The 25,843-nt window shown below is 40.3% G+C and overlaps 1 protein-coding gene across 2 annotated transcripts in view; it reads right to left on the bottom strand.

The window, feature by feature from the left end:
• Positions 1-25,565, bottom strand: part of LOC108705411 (glucose 1,6-bisphosphate synthase-like) — a 33,020-nt gene extending 7,455 nt beyond the window's left edge. For both annotated transcript variants that reach the window (XR_005965542.1, XM_041582780.1), the window contains exons 1-10: positions 25,299-25,565; positions 16,896-17,063; positions 11,399-11,505; positions 8,184-8,268; positions 6,687-6,770; positions 6,397-6,590; positions 4,651-4,840; positions 3,868-3,965; positions 2,745-2,925; positions 1,596-1,689 (exon numbers count right to left, since the gene is read on the bottom strand). Coding sequence is in view for 1 of the 2 variants with exons in the window: in XM_041582780.1 (XP_041438714.1) it covers positions 1,596-1,689; positions 2,745-2,925; positions 3,868-3,965; positions 4,651-4,840; positions 6,397-6,590; positions 6,687-6,770; positions 8,184-8,268; positions 11,399-11,505; positions 16,896-17,063; positions 25,299-25,403 (1,306 nt within the window). In the remaining variant the exon portion in view is untranslated. The remainder of the gene's footprint in view (positions 1-1,595; positions 1,690-2,744; positions 2,926-3,867; positions 3,966-4,650; positions 4,841-6,396; positions 6,591-6,686; positions 6,771-8,183; positions 8,269-11,398; positions 11,506-16,895; positions 17,064-25,298) is intronic.
• Between the last annotated feature and the right edge of the window lie 278 nt (positions 25,566-25,843).

Raw genomic sequence — 25,843 nt, 5'->3', positions numbered from 1 at the left:
ATAAACATGATCTTACTGCACCACAAGCCTAATCAAACAAATGATTTATGCTTTCAACGTTGGCCACAGGGGGTCACCATCTTGTAACTTTGTTATACATCTTTGCAAGACCAAGACTGTGCACATGCTCAGTGTGATCTGGGCTGCTTAGGGATCGGCATAAATGATCAAAACAAGTCAAATAATATCTGCCAGAAGCCGATACAACAAGACTGATTAATAATCAGAATATACAGACTGCACTGGGTCCTGTGTTGTCATGTAATCTAATGTGGATTTTATAGTTTTTGTATTGTTTAATATAAACTTTCTCCAACTCTGCAGAACCAGTGGCTGCAGCAAAATAATCCTCCAAATAGAATCCCAGTTTATCTGTTTAAATCTGGCTCCATGATCTTTGTCCCTGCAGCTGGAGTTGGAAACAGTAAAGGGGATGTAAAGGCAAAAATAAAATCCAATACAAATCTCTACATAGACGCCGACTGCTCTACAGGGAAACAAACAAAGCTGCTTGAGTTCTGCATGGCTGGGAAGTAAGGCGGGGGCTCCTCCTGCTGTTCATAAGTATGATTGTTTCCCTGCAGAGCAGTTAGGGACCGTCTGACAATTCCTATCCATAGCAGTAAATGAAGGGGGAATTTCACTGCATACAGTCAGGTTCCATTTGCACACATTTTTAAATAAAAGTATATTGGAGATAGGTTTCTTAAAAAAAGTAAAAATGGGATTTTATTTTATAGCCATTACATGCCCTTTAAACTGCTTGCCCCTACCACTAATGTCTAAAGATACTACAGCTATGGGATCTGTTATCCAGAAACCAGTTATCCAGAAAGCAGAGAGAGAAAGGCAGGATGGTTATGTAGTTAGTAGACGAGATAGATGATCTTCCAGCTATTGGTATAGGTATGGGATCCGTTATCTGGAAACCTGTTATCCAAAAAGCTCCGGATTATGGAAAGTCTGTCTCCCATAGACTCCCATTTTATCCAAATAATTTGCATTTCTAAAACTGATTTCCTTTTTCTGTGTAATAATAAAACAGTCGTTTGTACTTGATCCCAACTAAGATATAATTAATCCTTATTGGAAGCAAAACCAGCCTATTGGCTTTATTTAATGTTTATATGATTTTCTAGTAGACTTAAGGTATGAAGATCCAAATTACAGAAAGATCCGTTATCAGGAAATCACCAGGCCCCGAGCATTCTGGATAACAGGTCCCATACCTGTATTATGACACAGTGTAGAATCCCATTGTCCTAGTTATATGATGATTCTCTGGGTTTATTACCTTTAACACACAGCAATATATATTTTGTGGTTTCTACACATAACATGGGAGTGGGTTAATAAGTGGGACACCCTAATACCTGGGGAGTATTAGAAGAACTTATTCCAACCCAAACGGGCGTGAGACATCAATGTGGAAATACATTGATTGGTTAATGCAGCCATGAGCACTACTAATGTGAATGCTACAACCAACCCCCCCCCCCACACACAACCACACACACACACACATATATTAGGTCCCAGCACCCTGCCCTTCAGCTATAAATAAGATTATATAGCATCTGATAGAAGTAGGGTACCTATAGATTCTTCAAATGCAAATACAACTGTTTTCCCATCATCCAGGAGACTTTTCACCCTGTTTCCAATCCATTTAAATCCTGGAAGGGTTTCCTGTAATGGAATAAAACCAGTCAATTAAGAGGACCTATTAAATATCCTTATCATTTACAGTAGGGGTACATTATGCCTTATAATACATGAGTGATACTCGGAGTTCCCTGTATAATTCAGCCTGCAGCCTTGTGTCTTTATATGGTCACAGAACAACCACTCAGTGACTTTGAATGTCCTTATCATTTAAAGTAGGGGGTACATTATGACTTATAACACATGAGTGATACTCAGAGTTCCCTGTATAACTCAGCCTGCAGCCTTGTGCCTTTATATGGTCACAGAACAACCCCTCAGTGACTTCTAATATCCTTATCATTTACAGTAGGGGGTACATTATCCCTTATAATACATGAGTGATATTCAGAGTTCCCTGTATAAATCAGCCTGCAGCCTTGTGCCTTTATATGGTCACAGAACAACCCCTCAGTGACTTCTCATATCCTTATCATTTACAGTAGGGGGTACATTATCCCTTATAATACATGAGTGATACTCAGAGTTCCCTGTATAACTCAGCCTGCAGCCTTGTGCCTTTATATGGTCACAGAACAACCCCTCAGTGACTTCTAATATCCTTATCATTTACAGTAGGAGGTACATTATCCCTTATAATACATGAGTGATACTCAGAGTTCCCTGTATAACTCAGCCTGCAGCCTTGTGCCTTTATATGGTCACAGAACAACCCCTCAGTGACTTCTAATATCCTTATCATTTACAGTAGGGGGTACATTATCCCTTATAATACATGAGTGATACTCAGAGTTCCCTGTATAACTCAGCCTGCAGCCTTGTGCCTTTATATGGTCACAGAACAACCCCTCAGTGACTTCTAATATCCTTATCATTTACAGTAGGAGGTACATTATCCCTTATAATACATGAGTGATACTAAGAGTTCCCTATATAACTCAGCCTGCAGCCTTGTGCCTTTATATGGTCACAGAACAACCCCTCAGTGACTTCTCATATCGTTATATATATTGCCGCGTGTTATATATCAGTGAGGAGTATCATACCCAATACACACACATATGAAGTTGAACGCTTACCTCATAGTGGAAGCCTTGTTTGCTGGCAATAGAGTGCAGGATACTAGAGGAGACGGTGGTCCCCAGCATATAAACATCAGTCACATCAGATCTATCAGAGCAGGACTTATCCCAGCAGTAGAACATCCACCAGCCCAGCAGTGCAGCCAACTCATTGCCAGTGAAGACTTTCCAGCGGCCCCTGCAAGATACAAGCCAAGAGTCACTAACCAGTGGCCCCCGGGTATTGGACATCACACGTGCAGCTAACTATAAAGCACAGTAACTAGTCCCTTTCCTTTTAACCATTCTCCACCCTATTCTTATCCATTTGGATGAGAAGCATCTTAAAGGGGTGGTTGACCTTTTAGTTAACTTTTAGTATGTTAAAGAATGGCAGATTCTAAGCAACTTTCCATTTGGTCTTCATTATTTGTTTTTCTTTTTCGTTTTTTTCATTATTGGACTTATTTCTCGGACTCTTTTCAGGTTGCAAATGGGGGTCACTGACCCCATCGAATAAACAAATGCTCTGTAAGGCTACAAATGTATTGTTATTGCTACTTTTTATTCCTCATCTTTCTATTTAGGCCTCTCCTATTCATATTCCAGTCTCTTATTCAAATCAGTGCATGGTTGCTAGGGTAAATTGGACCCTAGCAACCAGACAGCTGAAACTGCAAACTGGAGAGCTGCTGAATAAAAAGCTAAATAACTTAAAAAACTCAAAAAAATTAAAACCAATTGCAAATTGTCTCAAAATATCCCTCTCTAAATCATACTAACAGTTCATTTAATTTTATTACCATAGTTTAACCTCATTGTCTGGTTGTGGCTTCAATGGGGCTATTTATGTCTGCAAATATTCTGTGTTTTATCAAACCAACTAGACAATGAAAAAAGGAAACAAAATTAACGCTTCTCTTCCTGTTCAGGACCTCTGTCCCTTATCTTTCAGTTTGTCATTTAAACCTTTGCCTGGTTGCTAGGGCCACTGATTACAGCAACCAGGGAGAGTCACAAAAACAAAAGAAAGGACAACAGGCTTCCAAGTGATCTTACAAGACATGTCCTTAAATCAGCGTGTAATAAAACATAACCTGCATCCGAGAATAAAGGGCGAAGGCAAAGATAAACTCCGTACATGTCCTGCAATTCAGCAACTGCCAGTCTGTCGGCATCTGGATCAGTTGCCACCACAACCCGGGCTCCTTCCTTCTCTGCAAGCCTGAGAGACAGCTCCTGGATGGGACAGAAGCATTCGCTGAGTGTTATTGTGCCAATACTGAGACAGCCTCTATTAGAGCTCACTCAAATAATTGATTACAGTACAAACAAAACCTAACAAAATAACTGCCTTTTGCACAAATCCTGCATGTAGAGAGACATGATGTCTGGTGAGTTTAATAGAGTGAGCTCTAATACATCTTCTAGGCAAAAGGAGCCCCCCTATAAGATATACTGGATCTAACTGTCAATGAATATCTGACACCCAACTGCTGCATGAAGAGAGAATGAAGAGAAACAGATGCTGAGAGAGGAATAGTGAACATAAACTTGATTCTTTCAGAAACAATGCAGAATATTTAATTGATTGTATTGTTATGATAGTTGCCCTTTAACCAGCCTTAAAGCATCAGCTTTTCTCCTATAAATTGATACTTTAAAGAGTCTACCCATCCATTTTCTATCTGCTCTTACCTAAAGCTACTTCATCTGGCACCATGAATGCTCACAATGACCAATCTCTCTAACCCTGTTGATATTATGATGAGGTCTGCTGAACCCCAAACTACTTGCACATCACCCCCATAGCTGCGGCTGCCAAGCAGCAGCCCCCAAATCCCCGTACGGAGTGCTAGCCTTTACTTCTGAGCTGCCAGCTGGAGCCCTACAACTAAAGTGTAAGAAGCGTTATTATTATTACCAGGACGCATTCTCCTTCCTCCGGATTTGGGCATTTCACCGTGGAGAAGTCGGGATCAGGATCTTTTTGCTCGGGGACTGGAATGGGAGGGCTGAATCCGAAGACTTTGAACGCTGCCTGTACGTAATCATGGCCGACGCCATGAAAGGACGTGTGAACAAACTTTAGGGGTGTCTTCATATTGATGTGCCTGCCAACAGGACGACAGAGGTGGAATTTGATTGGCCAACACCAAGTGGCCCATTTAGTCCGCATTTATCTCATTTTCTGAAAACTACTCTGACCAAATCCGAACGGGGTTTTCCCCTAATTTATCAATACATTTCCCGAAAATATCCTGTTATTCAGATTTTTTGCCTGAAAACCACAAAATCTTCGGATTATTGCACAAAACCCAGCACAGATCAGGATATATTCAGGACTTCTTCCTAGAGTCCTGTGCGGAAACAATTTGTTAAAGGATAAGTAAACCTTGAAAATGAGTGAATATAAATTTGACGAGAGTGTTATTCTACGCACTTTTGTAAAAGTACATTCATTATTTAATTATTTTTAATTCCAAGATATTAAAGGATACATGTACTGTTAATATGAATGAATTTTGTTACAACAGCGCCACCTGCTGGTCATTTTCCCACCAGTCTGACCACCAAGTAGTCAAGGAAGTTGTCAGGAGAAAGAAAGAGGCTGCTCTGATGTTCTTCTGCTTAGGAATAAAATTAGAAACCTTTGTCAAATCTTCCCTAAGCAGAAGAACATCAGAGCAGCCTCTTTCTTTCTCCTGAAAACTTCCTTGACTACTTGCTGGTCAGACTGGTGGGAAAATGACCAGCAGGTGGAGCTGTTGGAACAATTCATTCATTCATATTAACAGTACATGTATCCCTTAATATCTTGGAATAAAAACAAAATAAATAATTAATGCAAATGATAAGTGCTTAGAATAACACTCTCGTCAAATTTATATTCACTCATTTTCAAGGTTGACTAGTCAGACTACTTGGTGGTCAGACTGGTGGGAAACTGACCAGCAGGTGGCGTTGTTGTAACAGAATTCATTCATATTAACAGTACATGTATCCCATAATATCTTGGAATGAAAACAAAATAAATAATGAATGCAAATGATAAAAGTGCTTAGAATAACACTCATCAAATTTACATTCACTTCTTTTAAAGGTTTACTTATCCTTTAAACCTGAACCGCCACCCGCACCCACATTCTTGCCCGCTACCCGACCCGCAAGTACCTTATCCGCAACCCTAACCGCATATCATCAAGAAATAGGAAGTGCTGTTATTGTAACCGGAAGTGACATCATTAGAAGTAGGTGTGATCAGAAAAAAGGAGTAACACTGCTATTGAGAAGACCGTCAACGCGACCCGCCAATCTGCGTCTATACCCGCACGCGAAACCTCAACCCGCAACTGCAGGTTACCAGCTTTTTTGCGGGTACCCGACCTGCTGCAGGACTCTAATTCTCCCATTCATTTATATACAACCTCTGCAGTTCTGAGATGCCGGATTTTTGGATTCTGACTTTTTCCATCCTCTGGGAATAATATATCCCTGAAAAATTCATGTTTTTTTTTTCACAAAAAATTTTTAGTAAAAAAAAAAAAAGAATTTTTCAGATTTTTTGTATTTGGAGTCTCATAAATAACCCCCAAACGTTATATAGAAAGGAAGATAGGCTTGTCTCACAAATAGTGATATTAATTTGACAGCTCTGCGTGACAGTTACCTATGGAAACAGAGTGACTCCAGATCCTCCATGTAACTCCTGGTTATCTCCTGCAGGGGGTCTCTGGCCAGGGGGCTACTGTCGGGCAGATTCTCCTGCCAGGATTGGTCCCACGGCTCTGTATGTTGCTCGATGCACTTCAGGATTTCCTTGTCATGGGGCGACGTGATCTGCGCCCCGTTTGCCCAATACACCTATCAGGGGGGTGTTTAAATAAAAGCTACGTTTGTGTTTGGTTCCTGACATGATTCAGCAGAGACATAAGCAGCTACTGGCCTCGGGCTACTCACCTTATACCCATTGTCCTCCTTGCGATTGTGCGACGCTGTGACCATGACTCCGGCTACTGCTCTCAGTTTGTGTACAGCGTAGGGCTACAATGGGCAACAAGAGTCATCTCAATCATTCAACCCAACACCAGCCAACGGGGTTACACTCCAGCACCCATTCCTAAAGGAACTTTGCAAAATGAATCCCAAATGAATCCAATCTGCCCCCTTTATATCTAGGGCTGTTGTCTTCCCTTGATCTGGCAACTGGTGGCGCTTGGTCTTGATTACAATAGATGATGGGCTTTTTCCTTATCTCAGTAGGCCAAGAAAAGGAATTTCCACTGCTTTATACACTGAATCCATCTGTCAAGTCAAGACGGGAAGGCACATTTATCAAAGGTCTATTTCAAATTCATGTGAGTTTTTTAAAACTCCCATGAATTCGAAATTAGACCAATTGAATTTTATTATTAAAATCAAATTTTTTTCCAACTCGGACGAACTGAAACGACCCAAAAATTCGAACCGAATTCGATCAAACTCGATACAAGTTTTTTCTCCGAAGGTTGCAAACATCTCCAAATTGATCCCTGGGCCTCTCCCATTGACTTAAACAACAATTCGGCAGGTTTTAGGTGGATCTCGTTGAATTTGAGTTCTTAAAGGACCAGTAACATTACAAAAAATTTTAATTGATTCAAGTTTTTAAAAAAATTAGAATCCCATTTCTTTGCTTGCGCTCCTCTTCAGAAACGGCGACAGGGCGACGATCCATCCTGGGGCACTTGATTTCTCCTCCCTGGCTATCTCCTATAGAAGGCAGGGAGGAGAAATCGATTGTCGCCCTCTCACCGTTTCTGAAGAGGAGCGCAAGCAAAGAATCGGTAAGTAATTTCTTAATAAAAGCTTTGCGAATTAAAAGTGAAAACTGTATTGGTGTTATTTTTTTGTTAAAAATAATTTTTTTTATGTTACTGGTCCTTTGTAAGGGCTGGAGTATGATAAATCTCAAAAAATGGGATTCTAATTTTTAAAAAAACTTGAATCAAATTTAAATAAATCCCTAATCAAATTTGACAGTTTTAACCATAAAAATATTTGAAAATTCTAATTTTCAATTCAGCCCAAAGAGTGCTTGACCATATAAAGGAAAGCAGAAAATCAGAGCTCTGAACCTCAGTATTGAGGAATGGGGGAGGTTCCTGCCTGAGCATGGGAAAGAGAGCAGCCCAAGAAAAGAAAATACAGATAATCTGAGCTTTCTACGGAGGGAGATCACTCAAGGCAAAAGGGTTCAATTTCTCCAAATTGATTTAACCTCCCACCCACGTGGTCCCTCATCACTCAGCTCAATCAGACTCATTACTTATTGGATTCATTGATTACAATCTACCGTGTTGCTGCCAAGGATGAAGTTGCAGGTAAAATGTAAACACCAAATACGGACTCGGCCTGACAGTTTTGTGTGATCGATATAATGCCCCCCCCCCAGTGCAAGAGAGAGCGCAGACGTACCACGAAAGGAGTGGGGACGTATCTGGAGAAAAGGTACACCGGGACCCCTTTGCTCAGGAGAACAGCGGCTGTGAGCTTGGCAAACCTACAATAACAGAGAATATGTCCAATATGTCAGACTGCTGGTACCACAGGATTCATCTGTCCGAGCCCCAAGCTCCTACTGGAACCTGCCCAACCCAAACCTGTGCTTGTGACAACTAGGAGCCCTGTAATATTTCTTCTTCTGTATTTCACTTCAACATTGATAGAACTGATTATTTCTCCTTCATTTCCATGAATGGAAATATAATAAAATATCAGATTATAAGCTCAGGGCCCTCTTTTTAAGACCCTTTGGGGCAAATTTACTAAAAGGGCGAAGTGACTAATGCAGGAGAAAATTCGCCAGCGTGACGTCATTTCGGAACTTCGCCGATTTACTAACAGGTGCCGGCGTAACTTCGCTAGCGAAGGAGATAGACTCTATTGGTACTTCGCTCCCTAACGCCTGGCGAATTTTCAGTCTGGTGAAGGGACGTAACTACGCAAATTCACTAAGATGCGGATTTAACTGGACGTTACCTCTTGCGCCAGACTTGCCTTCGCCACCTCAGACCAGGCGAAGTGAAATAGAGTAGATAGGACTTCCTCAAAAAATAGTTGAACATTTTTCTAAGTCCCAAAAAACGCTGGCGTCTTTTCCCTTTTCAGGGTGATAGGCTGCAAAAGATTGTAAAAATGTTTTGGGGTAACCAGCTTCCCCCCTACATTTACTAACATATGGCACCTAAACTATACACTGGGCTCATGTGTAGGGCAATATAATAACTTTATTTTATTTTATTAAGGTTCCCTGGACTTGTGTAATGTAATGTATTTGCTGCAACAGATACGTCCATTCAACTTTAACTTCCCGCCGTATGCAAATTAGGTAAAGATAGCGCAACTTCGATTCGCTTGGTGCAGTAACGCTAGCGCAACTTCGCCAGCGTTCAATGACCTGGACGCAAGTTTGGATTTTAGTGAATTAGTGTTGTCCTTGCGAATCTACACCTGGCGAAGCCATCGCTGGTTAATTTTCGTAGGTTAGTGAATTTGCCCCCATGTTTCTTTTGAATGCTATTGGTAAGCACCGTGTAACCTATCGGTGCCAGATGCATAAATTACAATGATGATGGATTCCGGGGCTCAGCGTACACATAATATTATATAAAGGGTGCTGCTATTAGAGACTATGGGAGAAGGAATCAATGACTACCTCTCTCACTCACACACTATACTGGGGAAATTGCTCAGGGACAGGGATTGAGGGATGAGATTTATAATGCCGACAGCAAGAGAAGCAAACCCCTGACGTGATATAGGCATGGGACCTGTTATACAGAATGCTCAGGACCTGGGGTTTTCCAGATAACAGATCTTTCTGTAATTTAGATCGTCATACCTTAAGTCTACTAGAAAATCATGTAAATATTAAATAAACCCAATAGGCTGGTTCTGCCTCCAATAAGGATTAATTATATCTTAGTTGGGATCAGTTTGTCTATAAATTGGGCTTATAACCATTTATTTTGGGAAACCATTTAATAGATGGACATGCATTATACATATTCATGTGACTTTGGCCCATACTAATACTATGATTTAGAATAATCCCCTTGCCAAATTGTTGCCTCCTAGAGTCCAAGCCAGAACGTTCCATTGCGAGGGATTTGCGGTCCCTGAGCATTGAGTATATGCAGAAAGACTACAGCACCCATAATGCACTATACTGACTGCATGATGCGCCATATTGAAACACAGTGACTGGAATCAAGGTGCAAATACAAGAGTCCTCTACACTCAACCCATTAGCAATATATTTATATAAAGATATTTTTTTTAAGATATTTTGTGCCTTAAAGGGATCCTGTCATCAGAAAACATGTTTTTTTCAAAACACATCAGTTAATAGTGCTACTCCAGCAGAATTCTGCACTTAAATCCATTTCTCAAAAGAACAAACAGATTTTTTATATTCAATTTTGAAATCTTACATGGGGCTAGACATTTTGTCAATTTCCCAGCTGCCCCTGGTCATGTGACTTGTGCCTGCACTTTAGGAGAGAAATGCTTTCTGACAGGCTGCTGTTTTTCCTTCTCAATGTAACAATGTGTCTCAGTGGGACATGGGTTTTTACTATTGAGTGTTGTTCTTAGATCTACCAGGCAGCTGTTATCTTGTGTTAGGGAGCTGCTATCTGGTTACCTTCCCATTGTTCTTTTGTTTGGCTGCTGGGGGGGAAAAGGGAGGGGGGTGATATCTCTCCAACTTGCAGTACAGCAGTAAAGAGTGATTGAAGTTTATCAGAGCACAAGTCACATGACTTGGGGCAGCTGGGAAATTGACAATATGTCTAGCCCTATGTCAGATTTCAAAATTAAATATAAAAAAATCTGTTTGCTCTTTTGAGAAATGGATTTCAGTGCAGAATTCTGCTGGAGCAGCACTATTAACTGATTCATTTTGAAAAAATTTTTTTTTTCCCATGACAGTATCCCTTTAAGCTACTAATGCCTTCCCCTTTAAACAAAACAGGGATTGTTTGTCCATATATTGCAATATATTTAAGCTGAACAACTACGTCAAAGTCATCGCATATCTGGCCAGTCCTATGCTCAAATTTCATCCTGAATCTATCGCTTCATTATACATTTTACACAGATTTACCTGCAACTTACTTGCTGCTTTCAAAGTAAAACTCCCAAACTTGGCTGCCCCTTTATTGGCCACCACTAGGATCACCTGACTATAGCTGGGAAGGGTGGGAGCTACAACATGGAGCTGGTCACTGCTCCTGTATAACTATAACAAACAAGGGAAAGTTGTGCTCACCACTAATTTTTAAACCATTAGGTGGGGGTGCAATGAGGTTGTGACCACAAAATACATATAGACAAATGCAAGATCCTCTGCACTCAACCCATTATCAGTATGTTTAAGACATACAGCTCAAAATGTCTCAATGGTGAGCACAACTTTCCCTTGTTTGGAATCGGGGTGCAACAGAGATCCATGGCTGTTGATCAGGTTGTTCCCCCCAACGCTGCCTCCTCAGTACCCTCACCCTGAAACTGTTATCATCTCCCGAGGCTTTGGCTGCCCTAATATAATGTAACCAGGGGCGGTGCTTATAAGGTGCAATAATTTCATTGTGATGGCAGAGGTGCCGTATCCAAAGAGGTGCCTGTACCTGATACTGCTGCTGTTGCTTGTCACTTGACCTCGTGTGTCATATCCAATCACAAGACCCTTCTTCTTCAGATCAGGGAAACTCCTCTCCAGGTAGTGGTACAATCCCTGCACAAACACACAGCTTTCATCAGGGGCCACAAATAATAATAATAATAATAATAATAATAATAATAATAATAATAATAATAATAATAATAATAATAATAATGCAAAAACAGTTATCTTTCCACAAAAAGCTGTTAAGAGAAAACTGTCAGTTTTTGGAGTAAAGAAGGGGTTCTGCTCTGGGTGACACGTAATTTCGGTCCTATGTAGCTCTTCAACCTCTTGTAACTAGACATTATTGTATTAGAGAGGGTACAGAGAAGGGCAACTAAGTTGGTAAAGGGAAAATCTTAGCTATGAGGAAAGACTGGCCAAGTTGTTGATGTTCACGCTGGAGAAGAGGCGCTTAAGGGGAGATATGATAACTATGTATAAATATATAAGGGGATTATATAATAATCTCTCTAATGCTTTATTTACCAGTAGGTCTTTCCAGCTGACACAAGGTCACCCATTCCGATTAGAAGAAAAGAGGTTCCAGCTAAATATTGGGAAGGGGTTTGTTACAGTGAGAGCTGTGAAGATGTGGAATTGTCTCCCTGAATCAGTGGTACAGGCTGATACATTAGATAGGTATAAGGAAGGGTCGGATGCTTTATTCACCAGTAGCTACTCCCAGCAGACAGGAGGGAGCCAATGAGATTAGAGGAGGGAAAGGGGTGTTACAGGGAGAGCTGGGAAGTGAATCAGTGGTACAGGCTGATACATTAGATAGGTATAAGAAGGGGTTGGATGGTGTTTAGCAGGTGAGGGAATACAGGGATATGGGAGATAGCTCATAGTACAAGTTGATCCAGGGACTGGTCCCATTGCATTTTGGAGTCAGGAAGGGATTTTTCCCCCTCTGAGGCAAATTGGAGAGGCTTCAGATGGGTTTTTTCCTTCCTCTGGATCAACTGGCAGTTAGGCAGGTTATATATAGACTTAAGGTTGGACTGGATGGACGTGTGTCTTTTTTCAACCTGATTTACTATGTTACTATGACTTGCTAGGGATCCTGGGAAAATTCTATCATTCTAAAAGAAAAAAAGGAACAAGTAACTACACGATACCGCAGCACAGAGAACATGTATTCAGGCAGTAAAACATAGAACAGGCCTAAGGCTAAATATAACTAAATTCCCAGGAATTCGCTCATTATTCAGAGAGGAAGGAATTTGTGATGAACAAACTCAACTCAATGTTTTGCTCATTGTCCTGCAGCTCTGCCAAATTATCAGCATTAATGTCTCGTTCCTCTTACACAATCTGCAGTGTTATTGGTCCATGCTCCTGCCACACGTCCAAAATAAAGTCAGCACGTGGTGAGCAGTCTCTCCCTGCATGGGACCCTATTGACTCATGATGCACCAGCAACGCATTCCTCATTCCAACGCATGTTAACACTGCCCATATACACTGCACCCTGTCTGCTCCCCCTTAGGGGTCCGTAAGGAGTTTATACACAGATATATTTACATATAGAAACTTTTTTATGCAAGTGTAACAACTATAAATGTATAAATGTCTCTCCAGAAATTATATGACAACTATAAATGTACCCACTACTGTAAATGATAAGGATATTAGAAGTCACTGAGGGGTTGTTCTGTGACCATATAAAGGCACAAGGCTACAGGCTGAGTTATACAGGGAACTCTGAGTATCACTCATGTATTATAAGGGATAATGTACCCCCTACTGTAAATGATAAGGATATTAGAAGTCACTGAGGGGTTGTTCTGTGACCATATAAAGGCACAAGGCTGCAGGCTGAGTTATACAGGGAACTCTGAGTATCACTCATGTATTATAAGGGATAATGTAACCCCTACTGTAAATGATAAGGATATTAGAAGTCACTGAGGGGTTGTTCTGTGACCATATAAAGGCACAAGGCTGCAGGCTGAGTTATACAGGGAACTCTGAGTATCACTCATGTATTATAAGGGATAATGTACCCCCTACTGTAAATGATAAGGATATTAGAAGTCACTGAGGGGTTGTTCTGTGACCATATAAAGGCACAAGGCTGCAGGCTGAGTTATACAGGGAACTCTGAGTATCACTCATGTATTATAAGATAATGTACCCCCTACTGTAAATGATAAGGATATTAGAAGTCACTGAGGGGTTGTTCTGTGACCATATAAAGGCACAAGACGCACATCTGGACTAATTTTGTTTCTTTAAGAATTTGTTTTTACCATTTTTATGGTTGACTTATTTGACTTAAAACAATGTCTTAGTCTCTGTACCAATTATAGGAATGTTGATTAAAAATAAAAATGCTGTTTGGTTTCTGGGGCAGTGACCTGCCAAGCAGCTCTGGAGAGACATTAAATAAAGAGATTAAGTGATTAAAGGAATCCCTTTGCGAGCAATATACCCTACAACTAATCTGGACGCACAACCCCTACCCCACAACTGATCTGGACGCACAACCCCTACCCTACAACTGATCTGGACGCACAACCCCTACCCCACAACTGATCTGGACGCACAACCCCTACCCTACAACTGATCTGGACGCACAACCCCTACCCCACAACTGATCTGGACGCACAACCCCTACCCTACAACTGATCTGGACGCACAACCCCTACCCTACAACTGATCTGGACGCACAACCCCTACCCTACAACTGATCTGGACGCACAACCCCTACCCTACAACTGATCTGGACACACAACCCCTACCCTACAACTGATCTGGACACACAACCCCTACCCTACAACTGGATGCAAAACCACTACCCTATTGTACAAAACTGCCAAATATATTAGATCTTTATAAATACCAGCTAATAAACAAACTGCCCCTTTTAAAATAATATTACCCAGAATGAAGACAGAAATATGTCCAAATAATAGAAATCAGATGTTTTACAGTGAAATCCCCCCATCCCGAAAGGCAGAGGAAAATAAGAGACTAATGTCCAATTAATAAAAGAATTTCAGATCTCAATAATAAACATTATCATTATAGCATTAGCATTTAGCATTAGGCACTCATAACCGACTGTATTTGCCCTATTTGACCTTTGCTCAGACTAATTACACGGAAAAGAAGCTCAGAGCGTCTGAAATGACACCAGCACTTAAATGTTCCGCCCTCATGCACGGATGATAATTAAAGGGTAAACAAAGTGCTTTTTAATATATCATGAGAGCACAAAGCTGCAGATAGGGAAGGTGAATGTGAAGAGCAAAGCAAGCAAATCAATTGCTATGGGTGTGGGTGCAGAAAGAGGAGTGCGGGTGCTATTAGTGCCAGTGTAGCTTGTTACTGCACATCAGCACCTTGGACAGAGGTCAAAACATACAGTTGGGTCCTATAAATGGACCGGCTGGAAACAAACAGAGACCTTAAATTTGCCATTCTGGGATGAGCAGCCTGTCATTTGCTAAATGAAAAGTCCTGCCACCAGCAGTGTTTGGGCAGAACATGCTATTAGGGAATATACACAAGGTAAGGGTTAGTCGATCTCAGGCTGTGCCCATGGGAGCAGCCATCATCCCCAAATGCATTGTTTTTCTGTGCTCAGGCATCTGTTGCCATGGGTACAGTCCCACAGGGAACACTAATCCCAGTTAACACTTGCATTGCCCTGCACAGGAACATAAAGGCACTGCAAAACTTTAAGGGATACTGTCATGGGAAAACATGTATTTTTCATAACGCATCAGTTAATAGTGCTGCTCCAGCAGAATTCTGCACTGAAATCCAATTCTCAAAAGAGCAAACAGAATTTTTATATTTAAATTTGAAATCTGACATGGGGCTAGAGTAGACATATTGTCAGTTTCCCAGCTGCCCCCAGTCATGTGACGTATGCCTGCACTTTCTGGCAGGCTGTTAACTGAATCGGTCTCATACTATTGAGTGTTGTTTTTAGATCTACCAGGCAGCTGTTATCTTGTGTTAGGGAGCTGTTATCTGGTTACCTTCCCATTGTTCTGTTGTTAGGCTGCTGGGGAGGAAAGGGAGGGGGGTGATATCACTCCAACTTGCAGTACAGCAGTAAAGAGTGACTGAAGTTTATCAGAGCACAAGTCACATGACTGGGTACAGATGAGAAACTGAAAATATGTCTAGCCCCATGTCACATTTAAAAATTGAATATAAAAAAATCGGTTTGCTCTTTTGAAAAATGGATTTCAGTGCAGAATTCTGCTGGAGCAGCACTATTAACTGATTCATTTTGAAAATAACATTTTTTTCCCATGACAGTATCCCTTTAAAACTTACAGAGGCAGGAACCATTAAAGGGGGTGTTGACCTTTGAGTTAACGGTCAGTATGATGTAGAGAGTGATATTTTGAGACAATTTGCAATTGTTTTTCATTTTTTACTATTTGTGGTGTTAGTTTAGCTTTTTATTCAGCAGCTCTCCAGTTTGCAATTTCAGCCATCTGGTTGCTATGGTCCAAATAAGCCTAGCAACCATGCAATGATTTCAATAAGAGACTGGAATATGAATAGGAGAGGCCTGAATAGAAAGATGAGTAACAAAAAGTAGTAATAACAATACGTTTGTAGCATTACAGAGTATTTGTTTTTTAGATGTGGTCAGTGACCCCCATTTGAAATCTGGAAAGGTTCAGGGGAAGGCAAATAATAAGTCATTTTATAACATACTAAAAATTAACTTAAAGGTGAACCACCCTTTAGAGGAACAGTAACACCAAAATAATTAAACCATAATGTACTGTTGCCCTGCATTGGTATGTGTTTGCATTATAAAGACTACTATAGTTTATATAAACAAGCTGCTATGTAGCCATGGGGGCTCCTTTATATTAACTATAGTAGTACTTATCATATAAACTATAGTAGTACTTATCTGTTATCTACTGTGTATCCTGTGCTTGAATAGCTGCCCCCATGACTACACAGCAGCTTGTTTATATAAACTATAGTAGTACTTATCTGTTATCTACTGTGTATCCTGTGCTTGAATGGCTGCCCCCATGGCTACACAGCAGCTTGTTTATATAAACTATAGTAGTACTTATCTGTTATCTACTGTGTATCCTGTGCTTGAATGGCTGCCCCCATGGCTACACAGCAGCTTGTTTATATAAACTATAGTAGCACTTATCTGTTATCTACTGTGTATCCTGTGCTTGAATGGCTGCCCCCATGGCTACACAGCAGCTTGTTTATATAAACTATAGTAGTACTTATCTGTTATCTACTGTGTATCCTGTGCTTGAATGGCTGCCCCATGGCTACACAGCAGCTTGTTTATATAAACTATAGTAGTGTTTCTAAAACAAACACACAACTTTTACAAATGTAGTACATTATATTTTAATTACCTTGGAACACTTTAATTTTTTGGTGTTACTGTTCCTAAGCTCATACCCAACCTGCTCCGTTATCCAGGCTATACCTGTGCCACTCACCTGGGTGGTCTGTATAATGGTCAGATCATTGATGCAGCTGAACCCAGCACCCATAGGAGAGCGCAGACCAGCGGTGCCAAAGGACATGCGGCAGCACAAACGCTCCCGGAGCTCCTTGTTCTTCCCATTCTGTAGCAACGTCTCTATCTGGGCTTTCGTCTTTGGATTCTGGGAAGGGAAACATAGTTCTTATTACTGTAATATATCAGAACATCATTCAGGTCCTAGATTTCGATTCCACCCAGGGCACTGGATTCTGCTCTTCACGTGGCTCTTTAGCTGTTGCTTAAAGGGGGTTGTTCACTTTTAAGAGACACAGGCTACTATTTCAGGAGAAATGAAGCGTTCCGAGTTCGATAATGTAAATCGCTGGCAGGAAGGCATTTCGGGGAGATTAGTCGCCCCAAAAAGAAGTGATTTGTCGCTGGGCGACTAATCTCCCCGAAATGCCTTCCTGCCAGCGATTTAAATTATGGTACCCTTCATTTTCCGAAGTCACCTCACAAGGAAACTTCAGGCGACTTCGGAAAGCCGAATTGATCCGAGTGCCATCTCACCGGCGATTTACATTCTAGCCTACGGGAAGGCAGTTCAGGAAGATTAGTCGCCCAAAAAAGAAGCGATTTGTCGCTGGGGGACTAATCTCCAGATTATGACAGCGTGTCTCTGCCCTAAATTAACTGTTAGTATGATGTAGAGAGTGACATCCCAAGATAATTTGCAATTGGTTTTCATTTTTTATCATTTGTGATTTTTGATTTATTTAGCTTTTTATTCAGCAGCAAAAAAAAAAAAAATTTGTAGCCTTACAGAGCATTTGTTTTTTTAGATGGGGGTCAGTGACCCCCCATTTGAAAGCCTGAAAGAGTCAGAAGTAAATAATTAAAAAAAACTATAAAAAAAACAATAATAATGCTGACCAATTGAAAAGTTGCATAGAATTGGTGACTCTACAGCATAGTAAACGTTAACTCACTAACAACCCCTTTAACTTCCTTTGAGAGTGAAAGGATACTGGGAGTTGCTGTGGAACGGCCAATGAGCAATAAGTTTCCCTTCACAAAAGCAGAAACATAAATGTTAATAAACCCTGGCTACTGCACGACTGCCCTATATCCTGAGCAGACACATTAAAGGCCAAATAGCCCTAAAATCAAACACTAGATCGACTCTCCTGACCTAAATGAACTATGGTAACTGTCACAGTTATTTGATCAGAAAGTGAAATAGAGCGTCTGGCATGTGAAAGTGAATCCATGTGATATTTCCAAACTAGAGGTCAGCCAACTCCCAGTGTGCTCTCTGCTGTGCCAAATACATTCAGTACAGCTGCACGGCTACTTGCTAAATATACAGTAGGTTATAGGCACAAGCAATCGAAGCTTCATAACAACATCGTGTTGTACAGAACTGATCATTACAGACAGAACCAATCAATGCTAAATATATCACTGGCCATATAGGAACAGCACTACTAATATCAACCAAATCTCCCCCTAACTCACCTTCAGGCTGGGCCCCCTTAGCTTATAACAAGGTTACAAATAGTTACATAGTTACATAGTTAAATTGGGTTGAAAAAAGGCAAAGTCCATCAAGTTCAACCCATCCAAATGAAAACCCAGCCCCATACACACACCCCTCCCTACTGTCACATAAATTCTATATACCCATACCTATACTAACTATAGAGTTTAGTATCACAATAGCCTTTGATATTATGTCTGTCCAAGAAATCATCCAAGTCCCTCTTATAGTCATTAACTGAATCAGCATCACAACATCACCCGGCAGTGCATTCCACAACCTCACTGTCCTGACTGTGATGAACCCCCTACTCTGTTCCTTTAAATGAAACTTCTTTTCCTCTAGTCTGAAGGGGAGGCCTCTGGTACGGTGATCTACTTTATGGGTCCCCTGCTATTTGTCTATAATGTACTTGTAAAGTGTAATCATGTCCCCTCACAAGCGCCTTTTTTCCAGAGAAAACAACCCCAACCTTGACAGTCTCCCCTCATAATTTAACTCTTCCCTCCCTCTAACCAATTTAGTTGCACTTAGTCTCTGCACTCTCTCCAGCTCATTTATATCCCTCTTAAGGACTGGAGTCCAAAACTGCCCCCATACTCCAGATGAGGCCTCACCAGGGACCTATAAAGAGACATAATTATGTTTTCATCCCTTCAGTTAATGCCCTTTTTTATACAAGAACTTTATTTGCTTTAGTAGCCACAGAATGACACTGCCCAGAATTAGACAACTTGTTATCTACAAAAACCCCTAGATCCTTCTCATTTAAGGAAACTCCCAACACACTGCCATTTAGTGTATAACTTGCATTTATATTATTTTTGCCAAAGTGCGTAACCTGCATTTATCAACATTGAACCTCATTTTCCAGTTTGCTGCCCAGTTTCCCAGTTTAGACAAATCACTCTGCAAAGTGGCAGCATCCTGCATGGAACCTATAGTTCTGCACAATTTAGTCTCATCTGCACAAATAGAAACAGTACTTTCAATGGCCACCTCCAGGTCATTAATAAACAAGTTGAAAAGCAAGGGACCTAGTACAGAGCCCTGCGGTACTCCACTAACAACACTGGTCCAATTAGAAAATATTCCATTTCCCACCACTCTTTGTAGTCTATCTTTTAGCCAGTTCTCTATCCAGGTACAAATACTATGTTCCAGGCCAACATTCCTTCATTTAACGAGTAACCTTTTGTGTGGTACTGTATCAAATGCTTTAGCAAAGTCTAAGTAAATCACATCCACTGCCATCCCAGAATCGAGGTCTCTACTTACCTTCTCATAAAAAGAAATTAAGTTAGTCTGGCAAGATCTATTACGCATAAAACCATGCTGGCACAAACTCATAGTATTATGATTTGCTATGAAGTCCAGTATCTTATCCTTTATTAACCCTTCGAAAAGCTTTCCTACCACTGACGTCAGACTAACTGGCCTATAGTTTTGAGGCTGAGAACGGGATCCTTTTTTGAATAGAGGCACCACCATGTCCCAGCTAAGTTGAAAGCCTTAAAAGCACGTCTTTTCTTACCCACCTCAACACCAACGCTTCTATTGAACCAAACAGGTTTTGCTTTGCAACGACGTTCCTTGCTTACAAGTGGAATATACCGACAAGTATATTGATTAAGCAGCATTTTAAAGACTTCCCATTTTTGTTTTGTGTTTAACCCTGTGAAAAGCATTTCCCACTTAATATGTTGCAGAGATGCCCTTATATTGTCAAAGTTATATATACAGTAGAAACATTGGGTAACAGTCACCCTGCTATAGTTCCAGGGGTACCCAGGGCACAAATAAACACTCACCACAAATCTCCCCCTAACTGACCTTCAGACTGGACCCCCTTAGCTCATAACAAGGTTACAGATATATAGAAACATTGGGGTAACAGTCACGCTGCTATAGTTCCAGGGGTACCCAGGGCACAAATAAACACTCACCCCAAATTTCCCCCTAACTGACCTTCAGACTGGGCCCCCTTAGCTCATAACAAGGTTACAGATATATAGAAACATTGGGGTAACAGTCACCCTGCTATAGTTCCAGGGGCACCCAGGGTAAAATAAGCACTCACCCCAAATCTCCCCCTAACTGACCTTCAGACTGGGCCCCCTTAGCTCATAACAAGGTTACAGATATATAGAAATATTGGGGTATAGTCGGAGGCAGCAGTAAATGTGGCTGATGAATAACAATGGGATAGAAGAGACAAATGAAATTAGCACATTAATAACAAGAACAGAGAGTAAATTAACAGATAATCTACTTTATAGTCGGCAGGGTTATTACAAAGAGAGGAAGTAGAAAGGCTGAGTTTAAAAATAAAAGTCACAAACACAAAGAGTGAAGACCAACTGCACAGTTGTGCAAATTAACTCTCTCATCAAGATAATAAAAGTTAATTGATGGGTCGGACATCTTTCTGTACCTACAAGGAAACTGTAAATTGACCACCGTGGGGTCCCTAATGGCATGAGATGGTGCTGCCTGGGGGTGGATTTACTTCAGTTACACAGAAATAATAATGTAAAGAGGAAGAAGTTTGTTAAGTTGAACCTACAGAGAATGTCAAACAGAGATCCCAGCCGATAAGATAAGAGATAAGAACAGAAGGAGTTGACTGGTTAAATATATAGTGAATAAAGTACCCCCTCTTGTAAAATATAAGGATATTATAAGTTACCGAGGAGTTTCATGACCATATAAAAGTACGAGGCCGAAGGCCGACTGTTATTATACAGGTCATGGAACTCCGATATTTTGCAACTGGGGGTACTTTATTTATTATACACAAGTTTTAGGGAGTCATGTGACAGAAATGACATCAGAACTCACCGTTTATAAGGATATAATTTACAAGATATCCATGGCTTTGTGTATTATATAATTAGAAATAAGCAGTAGGAGCTGCTGGAAGGGGAGAGGGGGTAGAACTCAGCACATTCATAAATGAGACAGATGGAAATAATGTATTTATCTTTCTTTCCTTGGTCAGAACTGTGACCCCTGTGTATATTTAATAGCTCACTTGATACCAACGATCCTCCTGGTGGAACAAAAGCATTTTATTCCCATCGGCCCATAAACAATTCATAGCCTGAAATCCACCAATGAAGCCACAATGAGGATGGAACCCTCAGTCAGTCGGAAAGACTTGGAATGGGAGAAGAGCTGCCCCATTTTTTTAAACTATTTTAAGGGGGGGGTTAGAAGGAATAATTGTGACTATTTAACACTCCCTACACCACATATAAAAACTTCAAATGTCTCAAACTGGATTTTAATCTAAGTGGTTAAATGGGTTGTTCACCTTTAAATTAACTGTTAGTATGATGTAGAGAGGGATATTCTGAGACAATTTGCAATTGGTTTTCATTTTTTATTATTTGTGGTTTTTGATTTATTTAGCTTTTTATTCAGCAGCTCTCCAGATCATAATTTCAGCCATCTGGTTGCTGGGGTCCAAATTCGCCTAGCAACCATGCACTGATTTGAATATGAATGGAATATGAATAGGAGAGGCCTGAATAGAAAGATGAGTCATGAAAAGTAGCAATAACAATACATTTGTAGCCTTACAGAGCATTTGTTTTTTAGAAGAGGTCAGTGACCCTTGTTTGAAAGCTGGAAAGAGTCAGAAGAAGAAGGCAAATAATTGAACAGTTGCTTAGCATTGGCCATTATATAACATACTAAAAGTTAATGTGAACCACCCCTTTAAAATACCCCATACCAATGGCACTTTAAAGGATAAGTAAACCTTTAAAATAAGTGAATGTAAGATTGATGAGAGTTCTATTCTAAGAACTTTGGCAATGCACATTCATTATTTATTTTCTTTTTATTCCAAGATATTAAGGGATACATGTGCTGTTAATAGGAATGAATTTAGTTACAACAGCGCCACCTGCTGGTCATTTTCCCACCAGTCTGACCAGCAAGTAGTCAAGCAAGTTGTCAGGAGAAAGAAAGAGGCTGCTCTGATGTTCTTCTGTTTAAGAATAAAATTAGAAATCTTTCTCACATCTTTCCTAAACAGAAGAACATCAGCCTCATTTTTTCTCCTGACAACTTCCTTGACTACTTGGTGGTCAGACTGTTGGGAAACTGACCAGCAGGTGGCGCTGTTGTAACAAAATTCATTCATATTAACAGTACATGTATCCTTTAATATCTTGGAAATGAAAAAAAGAATAAATCACGGATGCACATTACAAAAGTGCTTAGAATAACCCCCTCATCAATTTTCCATTCACTTATTTGAAAGGTTTACTTATCCTTTAAGAGCACCCTAGGCCTGGGATGTCCATTCTCCCTTTTCTTTTTGCCTATTTACTGTATCACTAACCCACCATATAAACTGCAAATCCCTCTGTATCCCTTGCACTAGATCTCTAAAAGCCTGGAGTTATATCCGGAGATTAGGGTGACGACATACTGAGCATTTGTGGATTAAAGCACCCATCACCCCCCACCCTTGTGGCACCCTACTGAAGCCTTACAACAGCCAGGAGCATGCAACTCTAATCTCATAGAACGATTGTAGGACACACTGAGGGGCTTTAATACGACAGCTCAATTTCAGGAATTTAAGGATACATTCAGTAAAACTTGAACATCCCAAAGTATATTAAGTACCTACTGGGCTTTAAAGAGGTTGTTCACCTTTAAATTAACTGTTAGTATGATGTAGAGAGGGATATTCTGAGACAATTTGCAATTGGTTTTCATTTTTTATTATTTGTGGTTCTAGCATTTTATTCAGCAGCTCTCCCGTTTGCAATTTCAGCAGTCTGGTTGCTAGAATCTAAATCTCCCTAGCAACCATGCACTGATTTGAATAAGAGACTGGAATATGAATAGGAGAGGCCTGAATAGAAAGATGAGTCATAAAAAGTAGCAATAACAATTCAGTTGTAGCCTTACAGAGATTTTTAGATGGGGTCAGTGACCCCCCCCCCCATATGAAAATTGGAAAGAGACAAAAGATGAAGGCAAATAATTCAAAAACAATAATAACAAAAAAATAATAGAATTGTCAGGTGTATAATATACAAAGAGTTAAGTTCAGGGTGAAACAGCCCTATATCACATACACCAGATCAGTGCAGGAGTTGGAGCTATAGGAATTTGAGGCGTCTCATGTTCTCACACTGTAACAGAATATTGACACGCGTGTGTCAGACATGCACCTGTGCAAGTAAAGCGTGATGCAAACAATGGCACGTATAGAGTAAAAACACGTGTTTTGAAAGAGAAAGATGAATGGACACAGAGTTCCTATAGAGAGCAGACGTTACACTGAGTAGTAGCTGAGAGTTACAAGGGGACGCAGGTGAAATTAACTATTGGGAGGAGTAAGTACAACCCCGAGGTACTATTGCTGAAGTGCTGGGAATATGGATCATATACTGGTCTGATTAGCTGGAGACACATTATATGTTACCCTCACCCTCCTTATCCCTGTGCAGCCAATGATACTGTTTATTATTATTATTATTATTATTATTAAGGGTATAAGTGTGACACACACAGGAGCCATGTGGCTGCTACACACACACAGATATACAAGTGTAACTATATAGTGAATAAAGTACCCCCTATTGTAAACTATAAGAATATTATAAGTTACCAGGGCGTTTCATGGTCACGGTAACTTCTAATATCCTCATATTTTGCAACTGGGGGTACTTAATTTATTACAATACACAAGTTTCAGTGAGTCATGTGACAGAAATGACATCACAACTCACCGTTTATAACTGATGACATCAGAACTCACCGTTTATAAGGATATAATTTACAAGATATTCATGGCTTTTGTGTATTTTATATATATATATATATATATATATATATATATATATATATACACACATACAATCCAAACAGTTCAGCACACCACTGGAGCAATTGACCCAAGTGCTACCAATTACGGCTGCATACGAAATCCAAAAAGGTAAGGTGCACACTGGGATCCTTTGTAGCTTTTTAAAAAAATTAATTTTATTCAATACATGTTAAAAGGAGGTCAACGTTTCGGTCTGTTCCTAAGACCTTTATCAAGACCACTAACACACTTAAAAACATTGTATCCATAAATAAGTTAAAACCAATTAACACTCACCCAATACCGTGCAGCCCCATGGGACATGTGATGCAGGCTATATATAATATATATATATATATATATATATATATATATATATATATATATATATATATATATATATATATATAATATACACAAAAGCCATGAATATCCTGTAAATTATATCCTTATAAACGGTGAGTAGTGATGTCATCAGTTATAAACGGTGAGTAGTGATGTCATTTCTGTCGCATGACTCACTAAAATTTGTGTATTATAATAAATAAAGTACCCCCAGTTGTAAAATATGAGGATATTAGAAGTTACCTCGGAGTTCCATGACCTGTATAAAAACACTCGGCCTTCGGCCTCGTACTTTTATATGGTCATGAAACTCCTCAGTAACTTATAATATCCTTATATTTTACAAGAGGGGGTACTTTATTCACTATATATATATATATATAATATATATATATATATATATATATATATATATATATATATATATATATATATATATGTCTGACCTTATCCCAGTGCAGATACTGTCATTATTATTATTATTATAGGTATAAGTGTTACACACAGGTGCCAGGAGGCTGCTACACACACAGACATATACAGGAGTAGCTATATGTCCTCTCTTATTCCTGTGCAGCCAATGATACTGTTATTATTACTATTATTATTATTATATGGGTATAAGAGTAACACACACACAGGTGCCAGGAGGAGTATGAATGATACAGACACACAGTTACAGTTGTAAGTCTGACCTTATCCCAGCGCAGCCATTGGCACACAGCGAGGTCGAGCTCGGGGTCGCCGGTGGAGCTGGGGATGAGCAGGTTGGAGTTAACGTCCCCTCCGGTCTCCCCCATGGTACCGCTCAGTGCTCTCTGCAGCCTTTCCAATAGTTCTTGTGCCTGCTACACTGCGCATGCGCACGGCTCGCTCCACTCCGGCACAAAGGGGACGCGCGCTGTTGAGTTGTGATGTGAGACCGACAGAGCGAGACACGCATGCGCACACTCCTCTACTGGGAACCGCTAGAGGACTACTGCGCATGCGTGGAGCGGAACTTGTTTGCGCGACTACTGAGAGTTTTGTTTATCAGTGAGTGTAACAGCCAATTGCATTGCAGCGCCTCCAAATGGCACTCACTACCCCCATATCCCATGCTGGAGACTGGAGCGGAGTGATCTGTAGCAACTCCAGGGCTCATGGAGGATTCTGGGAATAGTAGTTCATGGGGTTACAATTGGCTCTCCTGTTCCCTTACACTTTGGTTTTAACTTGTTACCTGACTCCCAGTGTCATT

The sequence above is a fragment of the Xenopus laevis genome, chromosome 2L (genome assembly GCF_017654675.1).
Source record: "Xenopus laevis strain J_2021 chromosome 2L, Xenopus_laevis_v10.1, whole genome shotgun sequence".
Lineage (NCBI taxonomy): Eukaryota > Metazoa > Chordata > Amphibia > Anura > Pipidae > Xenopus > Xenopus laevis.
Note: the sequence above shows the minus strand (reverse complement) of the source record. Positions and strands in the feature narration are given on the sequence as shown.